The sequence below is a fragment of the Diceros bicornis genome, chromosome 15 (genome assembly GCF_020826845.1).
Source record: "Diceros bicornis minor isolate mBicDic1 chromosome 15, mDicBic1.mat.cur, whole genome shotgun sequence".
Classification (NCBI taxonomy): domain Eukaryota; kingdom Metazoa; phylum Chordata; class Mammalia; order Perissodactyla; family Rhinocerotidae; genus Diceros; species Diceros bicornis.
Genome location: NC_080754.1, coordinates 29,855,757 through 29,881,257, shown reverse-complemented (window position 1 = coordinate 29,881,257; position 25,501 = coordinate 29,855,757). Strand labels below are relative to the sequence as shown.

Here is a 25,501-nt window from a genome sequence, read left to right as displayed (position 1 = left end):
ATTTCTCAGAACATATGCCTGTCGTTAAGCAACATGTGACTGTATATGAGAAATCTCTGTATCTTCCTCTCAATGTCACTGTGAACTAAAACTCCTCAAAAAAATTTAGTCCATTGGAAAAAAAAAGTGAAGGGAATAGTCACAAAACACGTATCTGACATACATACGACGTATCCAGAATATATGAAGAACTGCAATTCAAAAATAAAAAGACAACCCCATTTTTTTTAATGACTAAAATATCTGAACAGGCATTTCACAAAGAAGATATTCAAACAGCCAATGAGTACTTTAAAAAGTGCTCAACATTATTAGTTAACAGGAAAATTAAAAACAAAAACCACAGTGAGACTTGTGGATCAGCACGCAGAAGTTTAGAAGTCACCACTCCTTCCTAACAAGTAAAAAGCTGAACAAACAGAAAAATCAACAACTCTTCTTATTAGCTCCATCAGAGAAGTGAGATCACAGGGCCAACTGCTGCCCCAAAAAGTGGAGAGACAGATAGGTGGACATAGAGAATCACAACTTTACTGGAGTAGAAACTTCTGTGGGAACCAGTGCCAAGGTGGGAAAACCTAAACTATAACTGAAAAACTTCTTGAAGCTCAGTGTGGACAAGTCTGAGAGTTAAAAACTCCCGGCAGATTCATAATGAGGGACCCCAAATTTCTGTCGAGTTTTATCTCCTGGAGCTCTACCAGGTCCTCAGAGAGAATATGTAGAAAAATCCCCTCATGTTTCCAACAGGGGAAGGAGAAAAGGAACCATTTTGAAATACGCCAGAACATTCTGTCCTTCTTACCAAGGCCTGCCCTCAGGATAAACTATTTTAGCAGAGTCTAACCTGCTGGGGTTTTACCAGAGACTAACCTACCTAGGTAAGTGAAATACCCAGCTCTGGCTTTCCATATGGGGGAAGAGAAGTACCTAAGTCCAGCCCCCTCTAGCCATCTTGTCCCACTGGGAGAAAAAGTGAAAAGCACTGATCAAGTCCAGTGCAGGGACACAGGCTCATCAAAGGACTGAAACCAAACCATTAGACTACAGAACACTTCCCCTCCCCCTACATCTTACTGTCAACAACAAAAGGCCTAGTTACCACAGTTCCTTTTACCCAATGCATCATGTCCACCTTGCAACAAAAAATTACAAGGCATACTAAAAGGCAAAAAACACAGTTTGAAGAGACCAAACAACCATGGAACCCAGAGTCAGATATGGTAGGATACTACACCTACATATACCATACTCAAACTTCAGAATATCAAAGATAAAGAAAAACCTTGAAAGAAGCCAGAGGAAAAAACACCTTACCTATAGAGAAGCAAACATATGAATTACATCTAACTTCTCCTCAGGAACCATGTAAGCAAGAAGAGAATGGAGTGAAACATTTAAAGTACTGAGAGAAAAAAAAAAATCACAAACCTAGAATTCTGTACCCCATGAAATTATGCTTCAAATGTGAAACGGCATTTTCAAAAGTTAAGGAGAAATTAAGACTTTCTCAAGAAAAATTGAGAGAATATAGAGCCAGCCCTGATAGCCTAGTGGTTAAAGTTCAGCGCTCACTGCTTCAGCAGCCCAGGTTCACTTCCAGGTCACAGAACTACACCACCTGTCCATCAGTTGTCATGCTGTGGCTGCGGCTCACACAGAAGAACTAGAACAACTTACAACTAGGATATACAACCATGCACTCTGGCTTTGGGGAGGGAAAAAAAAAGAAGATTGTAACAGATGTTAGCTCAGGGCGAATATTTCCCTGCAAAAAGAAAGAATAAAAAAAATTGAGGGAATATGTTGCTAGTAGACCTGCCTTGCAAGAAACGTTAAAAGAATTTCTTCAAAGAGAAGGAAAATTGTATGTCAGAAACTCGTATCTACATGAAGGAAGATTATCAGACAATGAACATTTTTTGTATTCTTAATTGATCTAACAAGATAACAGTTTGTTCAAAATAATAACAGCAACAATGGATTTGACTAGCAATACTTACGTGTGTGTATATACGCATATATACACAATCGTCCTCTCCTATCCGCAGGGGATTGGGTCCAGGATCCCACAGATACCAAAAGCCCGGGATGCCCAAGTCTCTCATATAAAATGGCATAGTATTTGCATATAACCATATAACATCCTCCCATATACTTTAAATCATCTCTAGATAACTTATAATACCCAATAAAATGTAAATGCTATGTAAAATAATTGTTACACTGCGTTGTTTAGGGAATAATGACAAGAAAAAAAGTGTGTACATATTCAGTACAGATGCAACCATCATGTGCCTTTCCATTCGCAGTTGGTTGAATCTGCGGATGCGGAAGGCCGACTGTATACACACACACTTACGTATGCTTATGTATAAATAAAATGAATGACAGCAATGATACAAGGGACAGGAGGGAGGAATTATACATTTGCCAAAACCCACAGAAAGTACACCACCAAGAGTAAACCCTAATGTAAACTATGGACTTTGGGTAATGATGTGGCAATGTAGACTCATCAATTTTAAGAATGTACCACTGTGGTGCAGGACGTCCATAGTTGGAGGGGTTGTGCATGAGTGGGGACAAGGTTTATATGAGCACTCTCTGTACTTTCCCCTCAATTTTGCTGTGAACCTAAAAGTGCTCTAAAAAATAAAGTTTATTAATGAAGAAACACACACACACACACACACTGAGATCACTACACACCTACACAATGGGTAAAATTAAAAAGTGACAGCACCAGGGGGCCAGCCAGTGGCATAGCGGTTAAGTGTGGCACTCCACTTCAGTGGCCCAAGGGTTCGCAGATTCGGATCCTGGGCACGCACCCATGCACTGCTTGTCAAGCCACGCTGTGGCAGCGTCCCATATAGAGGAAGATGGGCATGGATGTTAGCCCAGGGCGAATCTTTCTCAGCAAAAAAAAAAAAAAAAAGAGGAGGATTGGCATTGGATGTTAGCTCAGAGCTAGTCTTCCTCACAAAAAAACAAACGTGACATCACCAAATGTTGGTGAGGATGTGGAACAACAGGAACTCTCAAATATTACTGGCAGATATATAAATGGTACAATCACTTTGGAATAATGTGTGGCAGTTTCTTATAAAATTAAATATATATCTAAATCTTGACATAGCAATTCAAATCTTAGGTATTTATCTTAAAGAAATGAATACCTATGACTATAATAAAAGGAGTTGTGCAAGAATGTTCATTACACTTTATTGATAATAGCCAAACAATGAAAACCATTTAAATGTCCATCAACAGAAGCATGGATAAACAAATTATGGTCTATTCATACATAGGCATACTACATAGCATTAAGAATGAACTACTGATACAGAGAACAACATGGATGAATCTCATAAACAAAATACCAGGCAAAAGTAGCAAAAAGCTGAGAATAATAACTTGTATATAAAAAACTACATGATTCTATTTATAATATTCTCCAATAGGCTAATCTAAGGTTAAAAAAAAAAATCAGAACAGTGGTTATCTTTGGATGGTAGGGGGAGCATTCTGGGGAAATGGAAATATTCTATATGGTGACAGAAGTGTGGGTTACACACAAGTATACAACTGTGCATTTCTTTTTTTTTTTTTTTTTTTACTTATTTATTTCCCCCCAAAGCCCCAGTAGATAGTTGTATGTCATAGCTGCACATCCTTCTAGTTGCTGTACATGGGACGCGGCCTCAGCATGGCCAGAGAAGCGGTGCGACGGTGCGCTCCAGGATCCGAACCTGGGCCACGAGCAGCGGAGCGCACACACTTAACCGCTAAGCCATGGGGCTGGCCCCAACTGTGCATTTCAGTGCATGTAAATTTTACCTCAAAGAAAAAGAACTATAAATAATAATAATGGAGAGAGATATAAGAGAGCAGAAATACAGATGAAATAAGAATGGCAGAATGCTGATATTTGTTGAAGCTGGGTAATGAAGGTTCATTAATACTATTCTGTTTAATTTGTGTATATTTGAAATTTTCCACAATAATAAAAAAAAAATTTTTTTTTACGTGCAGCAGACCCAGAGAGCAACTAGTCCAGGTCAGAGAAGAAGATGAAAAAGTATGAAAATTGGTCCAAAATAGTCCACAGATGACTGCCAAAATAAAGTTCTCTGACTGATGATTTTTTTCTTCCAAGATGATCTACAGAGATCTCTGATCTACACTGAGATTATTGGGAAGCAAATTCACTCTCAAGGGAAGAAAGTTCTCTGAAATGACAAAGGACACAAAATAAGCCCTAAATAAGCTATGAGGACTAATGGATATTTGATGATATTAAGAAATTATCATTACTTTTTCCTGATGTGATAATGGTATGCGGTTATATATTTTTTTAAGTGTTTACGTTTTTAGAGATACACATGTAAATATTGATGGAATTATGTACTGTCTGAGATGTGCTTCAAAATCATATAAGGGGAGCCGGCCCAGTGGCGCAAGCGGTTGGGTGCGCGCGCTCCGCTGCGGCGGCCCGGGGTTCGCTGGTTCGGATCCCGGGCGCGCACCGACGCACTGCTTTGGCAAGCCATGCTGTGGCGGAGTCCCATATAAAGTGGAGGAGGATGGGCACTGATGTTAGCCCAGGGCCGTCTTCCTCGGCAAAAAAAGAGGAGGATTGGCGGATGTTAGCACAGGGCTGATCTCCTCACAAAAAAAAAAAAAAAATCACATAAGGACATGGGGAAGGTGGTGGTAAAGGTTAAACTGTTAAACCAGGGTGAAGGGTATATGGGACCTCAATATATATTTTCTATTCTATTTTTTGCCTTTGATTATAAATTTTATACTTCAAATATTTTTTAATCACAGCTTTATTGAGATACGTCACACAAAATTCACCATTTTAAAGTACACAATTTAGTGGTTTTTAGTATATTCCGAGTTGTACAACCATCACTACTATGTAATTCCAGAAAATTTCATCACTCCCAAAAGAAATTCCATACCCATTAGTAATCATTCCTCATTTCCCCTCCTTCCAACCCCTGGAAACTGCTAATCTATATTCTATGTCTATGGATTTACCTGTTCTGGTCATTTCACAGAAATGGAAGCATACAATATGTGGCCTTTGTGTTGGGCTTATTTCATTCAGCATAGCGTTTTCAAGGTTCATCCATATTATAGCATGTACCAGTACTTCATCCCTTTTTAATGTGGAATTCCATTGTATGGACATTCAATATTTTTAAATCCATTTACCCAATCATGGTCATTTGGGTTGTTTCCACTTTTTAGCTCTGAATAATGCTCCTATGAACATTCAGGTACAAATTTTTGTGTGGGCTTATTATGAATTCTCTCGGGTATATACGCAGGTGTATAATGGTTGGGACATATGGTAAGTCTCTGTCTAACTTTTTAGGAACTGCCAAACGGCTGCAACATTTTACATTCCCATGAGCAATTTATGAGGGTTCCAACACTTCGACATTCTCAACAACACTTATTATTATCTGTCTTTTCAAGTATAGTCATCCTAATGGGTATGAAGTAGTATCTCATTGTGGTTTTTATTTGCATTTATTTGATTGCTAAATAATAAGGTTGAGCATCTTTCATGTGCTTATTGACTACTTGTATATTTTCTTTGTAAAAATGTTTATTCAAATCTTTTGCCCATTTTTTAATTGGCTTATTTGCCCTTTTATTCTTGAACTGTAGAGTTCTTTATATTCTCTGGATACAAATTCCTTACCAGATCCGATTTGCAAAGATTTTCTGCCACTCTGAGGGTTGTCTTTTCACATTCTTGATGTATCCTTTGAAGCCCAAGTTTTAACTTCTGATGAAATACAATTTATCAACTTTTTCTTTGATTGCTTGTACTTTTGGCATCATATCTAAGAAATCATTGCCTAATTCAAGGTCACAAAGATTTACTCCTATGTTTTCTTCTTAGAATTTCATAGTTTTCACTCTTATATTTAGGTCTATAATCTATTCTGAGTTAATTTTTGCATATGGTGTACAGGTCCAACCTCATTCTTTTCCATCCGGATAAAGAGCCCAGCTGGAATGACAGGGACTGTTGTTTAGTCTGTAGATCAATTTGGGGAGTATTGTCATCTTAATATTAATTATACTTTTGAAAAAAAACAATAACAAGGGAAACCTTGTTCCACCAGAAATCATAACAGACTATACAGTATTGTAACTAAAATATTAATGGTATTTGCTGGAGAACAGACAGATAAATTAGTGGAAAAGAGTAGAATCCAGGAAAAAACCCATGTACGTATGTTTGTGTGTATAATTTTAAATCAATGGGGAAAGGATGGATTATTCAAATAAGGTATTAGGACAAGTGGCTTCCATTAGGAAGACAGTAAGATTAGATATTATTTCACACACTCAAAACTAAAATCCAGTTGCATTACATGAAACTAAAAATTATTACAAAATGATAGAAAAATATCCTACGATAATGAGAGAGTGGAGACTTTTCTAGGCAATACACAAAAGTCAGTTTTTAAATTTCAGTAAGATGAAAGACACCGTACACAAACTTAACACAAGTTTACTTAATGCAATTAAAGCCTTGGCTTGTAAGAGAGAGTAAAAGAGTGAATTCAGGGCCGGCCCCGTGGCTTAGTGGTTAAGTGAGCGCGCTCCACTGCTGGCGACCAGGGTTCGGATCCTGGGCTCACACCGACGTGCTGCTTCTCTGGCCATGCTGAGGCCGTGTCCCACATACAGCAACTAGAAGGATGTGCAGCTATGACACACAACTATCTACTGGGGCTTTGGGGGGAAAAAATAAATAAATAAAATCTTTAAAAAAAAAAAAAAAAAAAAGAGTGAATTCACAGGGCCGGCCCGGTGGCCACCCGGTGGCCACCTGGTGGCGTAGTGGTTAAGTTCGTGCACTCCACTTCAGCGGACGGGGGTCCCTGGTTCCGATCCTGGGTGCAGACCTGCACACCGCTTATCAAGCCATGCTGTGGCAGGCATCCCACATGTAAAGTAGAGGAAGATGGGCACAGGGCCAATCCTCCTCAGCAAAAAGAGGACTGGCAACAGGTGTTAGCTCAGGGCTAATCCTCCTCATCAAAAAATATATATATACATCGAGTTTAGGATTTTTTTTAAACATTTAAAAATGAGGATAATAATTCCTACCTCACGATATACTTTAACATTAAATGAGAGAGTAACTATAAAAGCATCTAGCATGAGTTCTGGCACACTACAAAAGCTTTTTCTTCCTTATTTCAACTTAAGTTGATATTACATTATTAGAAGCTGCAATGAAGCACAGCAGGATTCCTGTATTTTGGTTCATGATAAAATTACCTTATAATTCAATTCTGCCTCTTCTGAGATGAAAACATATTTCCCCTCATCCTTTGCCCACTATATTTTCCATGGATACAGTGCCAGTTATTAGTATCTGTCCTAAGGTGGAAGACGAAGTGGCAAAGCAGCCAGTGCTGACACCAGCTTAACAGCAAAACATAACCGACATAAGTATGTCGCGCACCAGTCTCTCACCCTTTAAAACTTTTTGCCCCATACACTTTCTAAAGATTTTTATTGTAAGTTATTGAACAAGGATCAGATCTGAAATAGAATCTACAAACAAAAACCTTCAGAATGGTGCACAATAAATATTGTTAAGGATAAAAAATACATATATGAGATAAAGACTAAAGTGTCTGAAGGCTTGCTAATGCCAATATTTTTATATTTGAGCATTGCTCAGAGCAAAAATCTTTCACAATTCAGAAAGCACTGATTAATTCAACTTTTTGTTTCAAACATAATATTCACTTTCTAAGTGACCCATAACACAATTTTTACTAAAATTTTATGAAATTCTAAAGAGCAGCTATACATACAATTTATGGCCCAAACAAGTTCAAGCTTCTTCAATAAATCTTGGTCAAAATGGAAAATTCCTACTTTAAAAAAGCACACTTAGACACATTTACTTTCTTGTAGATTTTTATTTTTTAGATAAACAAGATTTTGACCTTTAGACTGGTTTTTAAAAAACTAAAAAGAGAAACCAAAATTACACAATGAAATGTGCCTTCCAATCTAAAAACAAAAACAAACAAAAAAATGATCATCGGAAGGTAAATGTACCCACTGACTTTATTCAAATTACTTAAGACAATGTTGCAACGGCAAGATTCTTCTCTCCCTATTTCAACCAGTCCCCCTGCTGTTTTATCAATTTAACAGGAAAATTAATGATTAATGGTTGAACACCGGTGAAATTTTTCTTCAGCAAGATGTTCCTTTTGGGTTAATTCTACAGCACTCTAGGCAGTTATGTCCACATGGCAGAATTTAATGCCACAAGATTCATTTGTGAAAGAAAAGAAAAATAGTAATTAGTCTAAAAACAGCACAACAGATCAGGACACTACAAGGAATAAATAGTGCAGCTGCCTTGCTATCAAAAAAAAAAAGTCCAGCTCTCACAAATCTTCTATTTTGATATGAAAGGTTCAATATAGCATTCATAAACATGCACAATACTATTAAAAGCCAAGTTTCTCTCATACGTAAAGCATGTGAATAAAAAGACTTCTGAAATATTCTTTCCAAGTGCTGTAGAAACCTAAATAGTAATGCAGTTATAGAAAAACTGTAAAAATTAGGAATGTAAATGATGAGCCTTTTATTTCTTGGCATTCTTCCCTCTAATGCAAATCTAATCTAGTCCCAAAAATGTGTACAAGATATTGCAGTTCTTTGAATCTTGGTTTCTCTTCCCAATTTGCAGCCCACAATAATTGGAATATTGGAAACAACTCTTGAAAATCTCTAATATCTTAATTAAAATAGAATAAGTATTATATGCAAGTTTAGCAAAAGTTCACTATAATAGCCCATACAACTTAACCAGTATCTTTCTCTTATTTTATATTCAATGATTCCTTTATTTCAAAAACAAAGATATCACATGGTTTGTGACCAACACCAGTGGCTGAAAGCACTTCCATATCACTTCTTTCAACTTGTTTTTTAAAAAAAATCAAACTTAAAATGTGAAACAAACTGAGCACAAACCCACATTCTCCAGAAGAAAAATGCTGTGACTAATTCATTAAAAATAAGTAGCTGAGTCATATTAATAAAAATTTCACAAAAAGCAGAACTTTCTTAAGGTACACTTTAAAAATTACTGTATTTGCACATGGTTCTGGAATTTAACCTGCAAACTGTCCTAGACAATCCATTTGTGTCTCCTGCGAGTCCTCAATTCACTCAGAACATAAGTTTCAAAAACTAATACCAACAAAAGCAATCAAACCAGGTGCAGCTTTTTACAAGCAACAGCCCTAAGCTCCAAATAAAATTAACACCAAAAAAAAAAAAAAAAATCAAAGGTCAAAACCAAAAAGCGATCTTAAATTTTCTCTTAAAAGCAGGAGTTCCTTAACTTTACAATACTTTTCTTTGCTTTTCACTGAAAAGAGACTGGGAAATCAAATTAACAGTGATAAGGATGAGAACAGCTAGTTCCCCGGCGGAGGATGCAAGAACTTACAACCCAGGCTGGGCAGAGAGATCAGCGAGCACCCACACACCAATGAATGCTCTGGGGGTGCTTTCAAGAGATGTCACTATCCAATGTAAGTTTTAAGGCCTTATTTTTTAAAGCCTAAGGACAGCCTTGTAAATGCACTGTAACGTACAACCTAGCAAAACTCCATTCTCCAAAACAATTCAAGAGTTTCCTACGATGCGCGCCACGGAAAGAGCGCGTACTCTGGACACCCTGAGGACTGCCGCCTCTCACATGGGAGGGAGGGCGGCCCATGTGAATCTGAGTGCCACCACGTCAGTTGATGTGACAGATCCACTGGGAGCATCCGACTGTGCTCCGGGGCCCTCCCGAGCCGACGCTGCTGGAAGAGGAACAGAAATGCAATCTTCAGGGCCCTCCTACTTCCGTTCTCAACACAGAAATGCACTGTTGCTCCTGGTCCTCACCTCTCAACGCAGCACCTTGCGACAGCGGTGCCTCCTTCAAAGAGCTTAAGCGGAAAAAAAAGCAGACATCTCGGCCAGGGCTCGACAGGAGGCGGCTGGTCAAAGCACTCTCACCCCTGACCCCCGTGCAAATGAACCGCCAGCGCCCTCCTGAGAGCCCCTCTGGCAGGGGACACGCAGGCGGCAGTAATCGACGTCGAGGTTCGCCCCCCACTCCCCCTGCCAGGGTAAGGGGAGCGGAAAAGCGCAAAGAGGAACTAAGTGAACTGCAAGAGGGGGCCCTGCGAGCTCCCTCCAAGAGGGGGTGGGGCGGGGGTGGAAACCAAGCAGGAGCGGAAGGAAGGGGGAAGGATGAGCGGCGCGAGGAAGGGACGAGGGCGCGCGCCCGCAAAGGGCACGAGTCTTCGGGTACGCGGCTGCACCCCAGTTCCTCGGACGGAGCGCTCCGCCCCGGGCACAGGGCGGAGAAGGGGGATGAAGCGGCCACGTCCCCCTCCCGGCCCAGCCTCGCCCCTCAGGAGGGGTGGTCGGGGCTGCAGTGCCCTCGCCGGGCGGGAGGGCGGCATCGGCCACTCGCCCGGTCGAAGGCGCGGGCTGCGGGGCCCTGCGCGCGTTGGCGGGCCGGCTCTCACGCCCCCACCGCCGGCGGAGACAGCTCTGGGGGACGCCGGCCAGGCGCTGGGCAGCCGCGCCGGTTACCTGAAGCGGGGTGAGTCCTTCAGACACTCCTCGAAATCCACCGTCATCTTCATCCTGCCTCCGCCTCGCCTCGCCTCGCCTCGCAGGCGGCGCTGGAAGGGCAGAGGGAGCGGCGGGAGCGGCCGCGCTGGGGACCCAGACGGCTACGGCGGCCGCACTGCCGCGACTAGGGCCGCGCGGAGCTGCGGAGAGCGCCTCGCCCGCTGGTCATAGCAGCCTCGAAGACGGCGGCGGCAGCGACGGCTCGTCAGGCCCCAGTCCGGCCCCTCTTCCTCCCGCCCCCAGCAGAGCGCCGGCCTCAGGGAAACGGCCCGGGAGTGACAGGCTCAGCCAGCCAGCCACGAACCCGGCGGCCAGTGGGCGGGGCTTCCGGCAGCACCGCCTGCGGTCGCTCCGGCAACGCTCCTGAGTGACGGTAGCCCGAGCCAATGAGCAGCGGGACCGTGGGTGCCTCTTAGCCGCCAGCGTCCCCGAGGGCCAACCGGGATGCGCAGCCCTCGTTAGGCGGGACGCCCCGGTTGCTGGGAGGCCGCAGCTGAGGCTCCTTGGGAAGGAAGTCACGTGGCTGTGTGCCGCGCTTCCCGCGGAGCCCCCGCCTTTTCTCCTGCTTCTCCAGCCCCGCCCTGCTGAGCTGCCAACGCGGAGGAGCCGCCGCCTGCAGGTCTGAGGAAGGCGAGTTGCTTTTTGAGGCAGCTTTGGCAGAAATCTGAAGAGGTTAGGAGTAGAAATTATAAAAGGAAAAGATTGGCTGAACCACCGCTTCCTTTCAGTTTAGAGAAACTGAGGCCAGGAGAGGAGCGAGGGTAACTTTAATGATAAAATCCGCATTTCAGTTATTGGCTTCATCTCTTAATAATTTGGAAATATCTCCCATGTATATCTTTTCATATAACCAGAGACTTGCTGAAGGAGCTGGCATTTGAGGTGGGCATCGAAAGATCAGAAGGATTTAGACAGGTATGAGAGGTAGGGCGTTCCATGTGGAGGAACCGCTCTCAAAACCACGGGAGACATTCCTCCTTACTGACAGCTTTCCCTCAGTAGCCTTGCCAGTTCTAAGATGACAGGGTTTCGAAAATCAGGCTCACTCCAACTTGCAACACCTGCCCTCTGATCCACGATTTTTCTAGGAGCACTGCGAGATATTCATCATCTGATCTAACAATAATCCTATAAGGCATGTATTTACCATACTTGTGATCTAAGATGTCATTGATTGTAAAAAGCACCATGGATATGTTATATTTAAACGTATACTTTTTAACCCAACCTAAAAAGCATAGGCGTATCCGTAAAAATGCACAGGTAGAGTGTTGTAACAGTACAGTGGCTCTGAGCCGGTCTGGAGGCAAGCTTCCTGGATTTACCTCCTAGCTCTCTCTCTGTAAAATGAAGATAACACCACTGATCTGATAGAGTTGTCCTGAGGCTAAAACAGATAAGAACTCTAAAGGGACTTAACACAGTACCACATAGTAATCATTCGGTAAATGTTGGCTATTATCTTAACTGTACCACTTTCTTCTTCAGTACCATAATCAAAGGTTAAGTTTAAGCCACCTCACTTCCACAGCCTAAAGTCTTATATAACCCTTTTGACCATCTGACTAAGTATAGCATGATGACATGCTTTTTTTCATAACCTATAGTTATATCTTGATCTCTTTAGCACCTTTAAAAAAAAATAGCAGTATAATTTTGAGACATTTCAAAGAATATACAAGCTTATATATGTTTCTTCTTTGAATGTAAACTTCGTTTCTTTTTTAAATTGAACTACATATCCCTGGAATCTACACAGCTTCTCCTGATCACTAGAAACTATTGACAGTTAAACGTTCAGTGTCCTGAGACACCAGTTGATCAAGCCAACCTCTTCTAGATTTGTAAATTCTATGTCAAATTTAGAAAGAGAGTTGGCCATTTCTACATTTAATTGTATTCCTGATGCATGACTACTATCTGTATAGACAATAGCTTATTGTTTCAGGGCTTCAACACAATGTAACCTTTTGGAAGACACCTAAAGTGACACTTTGGGATTCAAATTAAAACTCAACTCCATGGCACCATCAATGCAAATAATTCAACTAAGCTAATTATCAGATGAACATCTTCTTTCTGTGGATGGCTGATATACCCAGTTAGTGATAACACTGTCACAATTTTTGTTTTCTGCTCTATGGTAAAGCAAGAATTTTGAGGTATCAATTATAAGATATGTCCTAAATTAAGAAATATTAAAAGTGGGGTAGGGTGGGAACAGTTAGTCTTAGAATAGAAGAAATACAACATTATTATTCTTTTTTTTTTTTTTTTGGTGAGGAAGATTGGCTCTGAGCTGACATCTGTTGCCAATCCTCCTCTTTTTGCTGAGGAAGATTAGCCCTGCGCTAACTAACGTCTGTGCCCATCTTCCTCTATTTTATATGTGGGACACTGCCACACATGGCTTGATGAATGGTGCGTATGTCCGCATCTGGGATTAGAACCTGTGAACCCCAGGCCACCCAAGCAGAGCGTGAAAACTTAACCGCTGCACCACCAGGCAGACCCCCAGTATTGTTATTCTTAACTTATAACAATGGAAACCAAGGCCTCAAGATATAAAAATAACCTGTTAGGTGACTCAGGCTGAACACAGGTCTCGTGACAACAGACTCTTAACTTCGAACTGCTCATTCTCGCCTTTAGAATTTGACCTTTGCAGTTGTGCTCTGTCTGCCTGTGACACATTTCCTTTTCTTCTCCTCTTTAAAATGCAGCTCAAATGCCACCTCTTTCAGGAAGCCTTCTCTGTTTGCTAAAATACAGACCTCTCTTTTCAACACACAGTGAAAGTTAATTACCAGGCCCAGTCTACACTCTTAAAGAATATAGATGATCAAACCTTAAATCTCCTCCAAATTTTTTCTCCCCAGACTTCCCAGTCCCTTTCTCCAAACCCTGCATACCTATAGCCCTTCCCAGAATGCTTCTGATTTCCTCTGAAGATACTTCTGATTATACGTTCTCTTGAGCAGAGGTTGTTCAGTCCCCCCCTTCTTGATCCTCCTGGGCCAGGATACATGGTCAGCAAGAGTCTAACTCTTGACAGCAACTTACAATTTACATTTCACCTTCAGGCAAGAATTTCTTCTTGTTTCAAGCTAATCATCTGGCTATACCACTGTCTCACTTTCTTCATTGGTGTTATCTACCAATTTCCTAGTAACTCCTTGCCTTAGCTTGGCTAATTGCATTGCAAATTCTCTGAAGAAAAGGAAATTATGATGAGCATAACCGTGGGCAGGTACAGGAACTGGGAAGCCCAGGAACCCAGGCATCGCTGGGAACTGGTTTCCCTCTCTTGGTGGCTGTATCCTCTCTCTTTCTCACCTACTCCCCAACTCCATGCAAGTCTCCTCTCTGCTCTCTTGTGGGTTCTGTTCCCCTGTGAACCTGGCTTACATATAATCCCTTGCTGCTACTAGTTCCTGCAACAAGTTGGTTGTCAGATGGCTACAGGAGCCAAGCAGATGATGTAAAGGAAGAAGCTGGCCAAGTGTAAGCAGTATGGCGGAGTGGAAGGGAAAGCATGTGCCCTGTGTACTGCTCAGCTCCAGTAAGTTTTTGCCATATCAGATCTTCAGGTTTCACAGGAGAAGCCAAATAGCCAGATTTTAATGTGAAACCTCCCAATTTTCAAATTTAACAACTCTTCCAAAATATTAGAAAACATTGCACAGGTCATAAAAATAAGTTCCAGGGCCACTCTGCAACTTCTGCTATATATGTCTTGACAATTATTATTACTTTTTTTTTTGTGAGGAAGATCAGCCCTGTGCTAACATCTGCCAATCCTCCTCTTTTTTTTTTTTTTTTTTGCTGAGGAAGACTGGCCGTGGGGTAACATCCATGCCCATCTTCCTCCACTTTATATGGGATGCCGCCACAGCACGGCTTGCCAAGCGGTGCGTCAGTGCCCACCCGGGATCCGCACCAGGGAACCCCGGGCCGCTGCAGCGGAGCGCGCGCACTTAGCCGCTTGCGCCATCGGGCCGGCCCTGACAATTATTGATATATCCTTTCAACCTCTGCTCCTGGAGCTTATCGCTAACCTGTTTCCCAATTCCAAGATCCCAGGAGAAAATCAGATTAACCCAGCTCATCTTTTCATGACAGGTCACACAGTTCCCTGCCAAGCCAATAGAAGGGTGGGATTACTCAATTTACTCATTTGTACAGGAATGGGGTCAGGATGGGGGCTGCCAGACAGCTGACTAGTAGACAATGCAGTTTCTCTAAAAGAGGTTGTTGATGACCAGGCACCATGAAACCCAGCTGGTAAACACTCCCGTTCATCCAGGACTTCGGCCTGTGACTCACAGTCCTCCACCCCAACTCCTACCATTAGCTAAGGTGATTTCAACATTCATTCATTCTCTCTTCATTCAATAATATCCATTGAGCATGTGCTCTGGCCAGACCCTATGGTAGGCTCTGAAGTTTACAAGTGAAATGAACATTATTTCTCCTCCAGAGCTCTCAAACAGAGGAGGAAGCACATGGTAAGTGCTAGGCCAGGAGAATGCACAAGGAGCTACTCAATCTTTGACAGTCATTTCTCCTGGGGAAGGAAATAGAGGTTCTCATATCTCTGCAGGTATGAGGAATCTTGAAAAAGTAAGATCCAAGAGAAGGTGAGGGAGGTCTTTCCAAGGACCTTTAGTCACAGGGAACTATGTGACTAAAGCACAGAGGTAAACAGTGACCAGATACAAAGGACCTTGTCTGCCTTGCTAAGGAGTTTGTATCTTAAGGCAATGGGAAGCCGTTGGAAGAATTTAAGCCAGGGAGTGATGTGTTACAATTTGAATTTAAAGGAGAGTGGGGCAAGGGGGTGTGACTATCAGGACTGAGGCCAAATTCTGTAAGTGATTTCAAGGTTTTCAGCTGAGGCAATTGTAATTGAGATGTTTAGGAAATACAATTGTAAGGATCTGATGGCCAACTCAACGTGAGGGAGGAAAAAAGACCAAACTTCTAGAGTGACTCCAGATTTTAGGTTTAGGTGACTGGTGGGAGGTGGTGCTGTTCACAGAGAGAGAAGAAAGTTTATCTCTTTGTCTCAAAATATGTCACTTCAGACAGTCCTTAAGTATTTCCACCTTAAAGCTTGTCTCATCCAGAACATTCCATGCACAAGCTCAACCTTGAATGTCTCCTGCTGTCTCACTCCCACACATTCACTTCACACCCCTAAACCCCCACTCCAGGACTCTGTTTATCTCCCAGGCTGTTAGTATCCACCTATCTTGCCTTCCTCTGCCACTTCATCCCTTTACGATGCCCCAAAACCTTTCCCAAGGTCATTCCCTGGCAATTCACACACCCAGCACTGGGTCAACCCAAACATTTCCTTCATGTTCCCCCCTCCTAGTTGCTGAGCAATACTGGAGACAATTTATATCTTAAAGCAATCTGAGCCATTGGAACAATTTAAGCAATTTAAATTTAAGGAGAGTGAGATTGTATTTTAAAGGGGCTGGGTAGGCCGGAAGTGAAGGCTTTTAAGGCTGAGACTCTTCATCAGTGCTTTCAGTGATACAAGACCTGGATACTACATATATAGGATTTCAACTGTCTGTATTATTTATCTGTGGCCAGATCCCTGGCCCACTGGTGCAATGGCTGTTCCCAAACTTTGCCACCCAAGCTGTGGCCCACCCCTCTCATGATTTGTAGATAATTTTGTTTTTTTTGGTGAGGAAGATCAGCCCTGAGCTAACATCTGTTGCCAATCCTCCACTTTTTGCTGAGGAAGATTGGCCCTGAGCTAACATCTGTGCCCATCTTCCTCTACTTTATATGGGATGCTGCCACAGCATGGCTTGACAAGCGGTGCATCAGTGTGTGCCTGGGATCCAAACCTGCGAACCCCAGGCCGCTGAAGCGTAGTGCTTAACTGCTATGCCACCGGGCCAGCCCCTGTAGATAATTTTGACTCTTCACAAAGAGAATAGGAGTCATTAGGTGGGAACACTCTTCCTAAGCCCAACCCATATACTGGCACATTCCCATCTTCCTTACTTCTTACCCACCGATCTCAGAGGAAAGTGAACCTCTTCCTTCTGCCTGGTCCTTACCCCTTCCATTCTCTGAGAATGTCTCTATCAATTATCCCCTTTCTCTGCATTCTCAGCCTTTCTGTCAACTGACCTTTCTTTTCTCTTTGAAGAAGAGAGAAAGAAATAAAAGCATACGCCCTCTGTATCAGAAATAATCATTTTTTTGTAAGAGAGACTATTTGAGTAAGGCAAAAATGGTAAGATAGGATAGTTTCACCCCAAACGCAGATGACTGGCTTTCCATGGACCTTGAGAAGGACTTAGAACCAGGGCCTGTAAAGCCTGGAGGCTCCCTCCCCTCTGTCCTTTCTACACATCAGCTTTATTCTTCTGCATACCTGCAGCTCATTTCATCTGACTCTCCAGGCCCAGCTTCCAAGATTAACCAACGAACCAGAGAGAAAGGGTTTTCTCTCTTGGCCCAAATTCTAAATTTCTTGGGGGAAGTGTTGACCCAGCTTGGATCATGTACACCATCAGGGGCCAATCAACTATAGCCAAGGGGGCAGCCTTGTATAAACATAGCTTCCAGAAGCCCACCATATGACCATGTGGATGGGGGGGGGGTCAGTTAGCAAAGGAGGGGGACTTGTGAGTTGGATAAATTCCACTTTGGCTATTGCCAAATCTCCTTTCGTTGCTTTCTATCTAAGACTCTTAAGAGCATAATCTCCACATTTTCCCCTTCTATTCATTCCACTATCTACGCATTCTCTTCTTCCCTCTGTACCCAACCCCATCAACTGTTTTCAATAAGGTCACTTTCCAGTTGCCAAACTAAAGGATACTTTTCAGGACTTGCTTTTCCTGACATCTCTTCAGCGCTTGGCACTGTTGGCAACTCTTTTCACCTTGGAAACTCACAGCACTCTCCTGCTTAAAATTCTTCAATGGTTTATCATCACCTAGAGCTATGGTTTTTAAACTTTCTTTAATCATGGAACCGTTTGTTTAAAAGAAAAAGTGTTTCACCGATGCCCACCAATAAATGGATAAAAGTGGAGCTGGTGTGGTTGAAACAGGGATGGAGACCCAGAGTCCTGCCCACCTGGCCCCACACCACCCCCAGATGACCCACTGGTGGACTCAGAGGAGTACTCACAGCCCCTCTGAGTATAATTTGAAAACCACAGATCTGTAGGATAAACTCCAAATTTCTCAATCTCATACATAAGGTCCCTTCAACATCTAGCACCTTCCAACATTTCCTACCTTCTTTGCTGCCAATCTCTCTACTCCAGACGGGTTCATCCATCCATGGAGGAATTCTCTTAGCTGCTTCAGTGTGCTTCTTTCTCTGCCCCACCTTGGTACATATGTTTCCTCTGCCTGAATGGCTCTCCTCCCTTTGTGTGCCTGGTGAGCTCCAATTCACTATTTAAAACTTGGCTTAAATGGAATCTCAGGTACTTCCCCATCACAGTGACATGACTTCTCCTTTGTGCTCTGGTTGTTCTGTCACCTGTTGTACATAAATTTATTAGAATAGAGTTCAGTTCAGTATTATAATTTGAGATTTTTATACCCATATTCTCTTCAGATCTGGAGCTTCTGGGTGGTGACAGTATGTTCTTTTCATCTTTGTAGCTCTAAAACCTAGCCCAGTGCCTGGCACTTGCTAAGTGTCTGATAAATGTTGAATAAATGGATGTATTCCTCCCCCGAAAGTGATCTTTTCCTTATTTAAATCCTCACAATTACTTGTGCACATGTGTGTATTTCTCCACCAGATTGTGAGCTCAGATAATGATACTTGTATGTTAGGGTGTTGGGAGAATTAAATAAGAGGTACATAAAAGTCCTAATAATGCCTGACTCACCGGTAGTTTTTCATTGTAGCTGTGTAACAGAATTCCTTGTAGAGTCTTTTTGTGTTTGTTTGTTTATTTGAATATAGATTCATGGGCACTACTTCCTAAATGAGATTTTCCAGAGGTGGGGCATGGGCGTAAGCCCCATAAATGATTCTGATGCATCGCCTTCATAATCGAAACTCAATCAATGCTAGCTAATGTTCATTTTCTAACTCTAGGACCTGGCACAGAGACCCCCAATGTAGTAGGTGCTCACTAAATATAGGTTGAGTTGAAACTGAAATACATAATGTTTTCAACATTTGATACATAACATTTTTTATATCTAACAAGCCAAGAGTTTGAGATGAAAAGGTAGATTTAGGCTAAAGGGGCCCAGACCACAACTTTATTCTCAGTCCCTCATTGCTGAGTCTGTACTTCAGTGAGCCCTCTGCTGTCCTTCCTTCCTTCCACCCCCTTCCATCTTCCTGCCTTTATTACATAGTAAGAAGACTTACTCTCTGCCCAACTACAAGCCTCCTAGATCCAAAACACCAAGGTTTCTAAGCATTTGTTTCCTAACTTCTTGATTTGGCTGTGGTCTCTCTCCGAGAGATTTCCTGGAAGTCTTCCTCTCTCATAACCATCACATTTAATTGATCCTCAGATCCTGCTGTTTCCCATGTAATAGCTCTTGAATTTGTGCCCCCCTTCCAAACTTCAATGCCACTGCCTTGGTTCAGGCCTTCAGTATCTCTTGCCTAGATTATTTCAAATAGCATCCTATCTGGGGTCCTTGCCTGTTATGGGCTGAATTGTGTTCCCTCAAAATTTATATGTTGAAGCCCTAAACTCCAGTACCTCAGAATGTGACTATATTTGGACATAAGGCCTTTAGGGAGGTAATTTAGGTTAAATGAGGTCATAAGGGTGGGGCCCTAATCCAATATGACCAGTGTCTTTGAAACAAGAGGAAGGGACACCAAGGATGCATGTACACAGAGAAAAGACCATGTGAGGACACAGCGAGAAGGCAGCCGTCTATAAGCCAAGGAGAGGCCTCAGGAGAAACCAAACCTGCCAACACCTTGATCTTGGACTTCCAGCCTCCAGAATCGTGAGAAAATAAATTTCTGTTGTTTGAGCCACCAGACTGTGGTATCTTGTTATGACAGCCCTAGCAAACTAATACAGTTGCTCTGTCTTTGAATTCCCTGAACGTGTGGAGAATCCTCCACTTTACACAGGAGAGTTCACCTGCCACTCTCAAAGCTGGAAGATGGCTGTCATTCTCTTTCCCAGCCCTCCTCACACACAGGGAGAGGGACTGTGACCTAGGCTTGACCAGTGAGAAACTTGGTCTCAAGTCATAGACAGAAGCAGCAGTTGCATAGGATCCAATCTGGGGACCAGAGTGGCAGCAATGGGAGATACATCTTCGTTCCCAGGGCCCAGTGGCAGTGGCTCAGGGTGGCAGTGTCCAGTGTCCGTGATGGTGCTGGTGTGGGTCCAATGTCTGTAGTGGGTGCAGAGGCATAGCATCTTCACCAGACTCATTCTGGGCTGTGATTATAGGCATTATCACTGTCCTCTGGGGAGCCCAAATCTAGATCTCTACCCTCCTGGTGATCTTGGCAACTACCTGACAGCCTTTTTATACTTTTTTAGAGAATCAACTTTACTGAGGTATGGTTTCCATAAATTAAAATGTATCCATTTTAAGTATATGGTTTGATGTCTTGACCACAATCAAGATATATATGACATTCCCATCATCCAAAAAAGTTCCCTTGGGACCCTTTGTAGTCACTCCTCGCCCACTCCCGTTCTACACAATCACTGATATATTCTCAGTCACTATAGATTGATTTGTATTTTCTAGAATTTCATATAAATGGAATCATACAGTGTATATTCTTGTGTCCAGCTTCTTTCATTCAGCATAACATTGTTTTAATTCATCCATGTTGTGTGCATCAGTAGTTTGTCCCTTTTTATTCCTGAGTTGTGTTCTACTGTATGGATATACCATATCCATACAATTTATTTATCTTTTTACTTGTTGATGGATATTTGAGTTGTTTCCAGTTTTGGGCTATTATGACTAAAACTTCCATGAACACTGTTATGGACTGAATGTTTGTGTCCCCCTAAAATTCATATGTTGAAGCCCTAGGCCCGCAGTGTGGCTGTATTTGGAGATGGGGCCTCTAAGGAAGTAATTAAGTTGAATGAGGTTATAAGAGTGGGACCCTGACCAGATAGGGTTAATGTTCTCATAAGAAGAAAGGCCACTGAGCTTGCTCTCTTTCTCCCTCTCTCCACACGTGTAGGGGGAAGGCCATGTGAGGACACGGGGAGCAGGTGGCCATCTGCAACCCAAGGGGAGAGCTCTCACCAGACTCCAACCTTGCTGGCACCTTGATCTTGGACTTCCAGTCTCCAGAACTGTGAGGAAATAAATTTCTGTTGTTTAAGCCACCCTGTCTGTGGTATTTTGTTATGGCAGCCCGAGCTGAGTAATACAAACACCTAACAGCATTTTAAGGAATTCCTTTCTTGCTTAAATCAGCCAGAGTTGGTTTCTGCTGCTTGTTAAACTTAAAGACCATGGCTGAAATGGCCTACAGGACTGGAGGTTTGCAAGTAGTGTTGCAAGGATAAAAAATGAGGCTGCTGAGAAAGGCCAGAGCATCTCCTCTGTTCCATGCAAAGAAAGCAATGAGAAGACACTATAGTATTTTCAGCCAGGGCGTGATGTGACCAGATTAGCTTTTTGGACAGATAATTTTTAGTAGTAGTACAGAGACTAAATTGGAGAGGGTGAGACTGTCAGTGTATTAGTTTCCTAGGGCTGCCATAGCAAAATGTGACCATCTGGGTGGCTTAGAGAACAGAAATTTTTTTTCTCATGGTTCTGGAGTCTAGAAGTCCAATGATCAAGGTGTTGGCAGATTTGGTTTCTCCTGAGGCCTCTCTCCTTGTTCGTAGATGGCTGCCTTCTCCCATGGTCTTTTTTCTGTATGCATGCATCCGTGGTATCCCTTCCTCTCATTATAAGGACACTAGTCATATTAGATTAGGGCCCCACCCTTATGACCTCACTTAACCTAAATTACCTCCCTAAAGGCTCTATCTCTAAAGATAGTCACCTGGAGGTTAGGGCTTCAACATGGGAATATGGGGGGAGGGGTCAAAATTCAGTTCATAACAGTAACCAAAAAAGGATGACATTGCCCATTACCCTGACCTACCCTATTTGCTTAGTAACACACAGCGTGTCCTGTGCTCAGACCAACCTTCTCAGGTCTTCAGCAGGATTACTGCTACTCATCCTTCAGAATCCATTTCAGATGCCATCTTCTCCAAGAAACCTTCCTTCTGGATTTGGGCCCCTTATTGCACTCCCAATGCACCCTGTGTATACTCCTCATCATAACATTACCACACTGTCCCTCCGTAGACTGTGAGCTCAAGGGCGGGAAGTGACCCTGTTATTTATGTGTCCTAGTGTGTAGTACAGTGCCTAGCTCTCTGGGTAGATACTCTACAGGTGTGTGTTGAAGGAGTTTCTCTCCATTCCTCTTCTCACACTTTATGCTCAAATAATGACAGACTGTCTAGAGTTCCCTGGTGTGCTGTGCTGTTTCAGGTTCCTGGGCCCCTGCATATGCTGCTCCCTTCATGCTGCTCCCTTCATGCAAGAAATCACTTGCCCCCTCCTCACCATCCCCAAATATATGTATGTATGTATATGTGTGTGTATGTGTGTGCATAAATACATAGTATAATGAATAATATAATAAATGCCTTGTACCAACCACCCAGTTTATGAAATAGAACATTACCAACACTGCTGGCCCCCCCATGAATTCTTCCTTGATTGCCTCTCCCTACCTCCCCCTCAGAAATTACTATCCTGAATTTTGCATTTACTACTTCTTACTTTTCTTTCTACTTTTATTTGTATTGCTAAACAATATATTGTTTAGTTTTGTATATTTTTGAACTTTATGTAAATGATGTAGTACTATATATATATGTATTCTCCTGTAACTTTTTTCCTTTTTTTTAGCTCAAAATCATGTTCATGAAATTCACCCATATTGATGCCTATAGTTCTAGATCATTCGTTTTCACTGCTATGAATAAACTTTAACTTATTTATTCATTCCCCTGTGAACATTTAAGTTGTTTACAGTTCTTTGTTTTTAGAAACAATGCTGCTGTGAGCATTCTCGTCCATGTCTCCTAGTACACACGTACAGGAGTATCTCCAGGGCATATACCCAGGAGTGGAATTGCTGAGTCGTGGGTATGCATATCCTCAACTTCTAAGATAGGGGCAGCTTAAGTGTTAAACCACTTTGTATTACCTCCACCCTGTGTGGGCTCCCATTACTTCAAATCCTCTCTAATACCTGGTGCTGTCAGGTGTTTTAATTCTTGCCAATCTGATGATATAAAACTATGTCATTGAGTTTATAATTTACATATATATAAATTTCTCTGATTTATATAATATATATAAAATTATATACATAAATTTCCCTGATTATTAATGAGGTTTGAACATGTTTTTACATGATTATTGGTCATTCATGTTGCCTCTGCTGCAAAATGTCTATTCAAGTCTTTTGCACAGTTTTTATTAGAGTTATTTCTTCTTTACTTGCAGAGTATCTTTCTATGTTCTAGATGTCAATCTTTTGTCAATTATGTGTGTTGCTAATATCTTCTCCCAGTTGTGGATGCTCTTCTTTTTATATGATGACTTTTGATAAACAGAATTAATTGATTTTTTTTTTTTTGAGAAAGATCAGCCCTGAGCTAACATTCATGCTAATCCTCCTCCTTTTTTGCTGAGGAAGACCGGCTCTGAGCTAACATCTATTGCCAATCCTCCTCCTTCCCCCCCCCACCCAAAGCCCCAGCAGATAGTTGTATGTCATAGTTGCACATCCTTCTAGTTGCTATATGTGGGATGCGGCCTCAGCATGGCCAGAGAAGCGGTGCGTCGGTGCGCGCCTGGGATCCGAACCCGGGCCGCCAGTAGCGGAGCGCGCGCACTTAACCGCTAAGCCACGGGGTCGGCCCAGAATTAATTGATTTTAATGTAGCCAAATCTATCTTTTCCTTTATGATTTGTGCTTCTTGTGTCCAAAGGAATTCTTCCATACCCTGAGATTATGAAGACATTCTTTTATATGATCTTCTTAAAATGTTGTTTCTCTCATGTAAATCTTTAATTCCACATGGACTCAATTTTTGTGAAGGGTGCAAGATAGCTACCCTTAAAAAAAATATTGATAACTAATCGTCCCATTGCCCCAGTGCTATACATTGAAAAGTCCATCCTAGTAGATTACTTTTTGTTTCTTTACACATCTATTCCCCCCTACTAGCCCATAAATCCTTTTAAAGTGTTTTATTTTTCTGTGTATAATCAGTGCCTAGCATAGTTCCTTGCATTGTAAACATGCAATATGTATTGCTGGGTTGGCTTCAGTACTCTTAAATCCATAACGCCCTAGACTGTCTGAGCTAGAAGGAACCTAAAAACATTGTCTTGTCCAGCCTCTTTATTTTACAGGTGAGGAGATGGAGGCCCAGGGAGAGTAATCTGTGCACTTATGAGATCACATGGGGATTCAGCCCCAGAGCTGGGGCTCAGCACAGTTTCCTGTTTCTCCTAAAAGCCCAGGCAGCGAGTCCAACTCCACTTACCATGGTCATCCAGCACCTGAATAAAGTCAGGGCCTACTTAGCAAGGACAAAAAGGGGCACTGGTGTCTGTCACCATCGCAAAGGTGATTAACCCTGACAAATCAAAAAGAAAAAGAAGGAAAAGATCAGAATGGGCATGTTAAAAAGTGGACAAGGGACCAGCCCTGTGACCTAGTGGTTAAGTTCGGTGTGTTCCAGTTTGGCAGCCCAGGTTCGGTTCCTGGGCATGGACCTATGCCACTTGTCGATGACCATGGGGTGGCGGCAACCCACATACAAAATAGAGGAAGATTGGCACAGATGTTAGCTCAGGGTGACTCTTTCTCAGCAAAAAAAAAAAAAAAAAAAAAAAGTGGAAGAAATACAAACGGACCAAAAATGATTGAATTCACAAGTCAAACAGATGCAAGTTAGAAAGATATACCTTTTCCTCCTCTCTCAGATGATCAAGATGGAAAAGAATGCCTTAGGAAACAGTCCATTAGAATATAAACTTCCTGAGAGCAGAGACAGTCTGCTTTGCTCAGCACTATATTCCTATCACATGGCACAGGGCCTAGCAGATAATTAGGGCTCAATTAATATTAAAAAAGTGACTATCAGACCTGTGAGAGATGGGTTTTCCTTGTTGCAGAGGAAGGTGGCAAATCCAGGTCCTCTAGCCTTCCCTCTGCCGCACACACATGTAAGGAAATGCCTGTTCCTTGCAGAGAAGCCTAGTCGGCTGTGTTACAGGTTCTGAAATCTCTGGCTCATGACAAGATAAATGACTTTCAAAAAGGAAACAGGAAACATGTATAAGGGGAAAAAATTAAGTAAATATTGGTGAGACTGTGCAGATAGAGTTTTTTATACACTGTTAGTAGGATCATAGAACTTTTCTGAAGGACAGTTTGACAATATGTATCAAAATGCTAAATAGGTGTATCTTCTGAATTTATCTTAAGAAAAGGACAGGACATATTACATATGCATGTTTGCTTCAATGTTGTTTCTAGAGAAAAAAGGGACATATCCTAAATGTTTACTAATAGATTGATTGAATAAATTACAATATATCCAAACAGTAGAATACCATGTAATGTAAGTTACCCTTCGGAAAAAAAAAGAGAAGGAAATAAATCCAGTGTTAGCAATAATTATTTGTTTTGCTTTATTCCTTCATGTAGACTCTCCTTTTTTTTTTTTTAA

General features: G+C 42.1%; 1 protein-coding gene across 3 annotated transcripts in view; it reads right to left on the bottom strand.

The window, feature by feature from the left end:
- Window positions 1-10,967, bottom strand: part of ACAP2 (ArfGAP with coiled-coil, ankyrin repeat and PH domains 2) — a 156,576-nt gene extending 145,609 nt beyond the window's left edge. For 2 of the 3 annotated variants that reach the window (XM_058556084.1, XM_058556085.1), the window contains exon 1: window positions 10,678-10,966. In XM_058556084.1, the coding sequence (XP_058412067.1) occupies window positions 10,678-10,730 (53 nt within the window). In that variant the 5' untranslated portion in view covers window positions 10,731-10,966. Of the gene's footprint in view, window positions 1-10,677 lie in introns of all 3 variants that reach the window. The other variant, XM_058556086.1, reaches the window with a different exon arrangement.
- Between the last annotated feature and the right edge of the window lie 14,534 nt (window positions 10,968-25,501).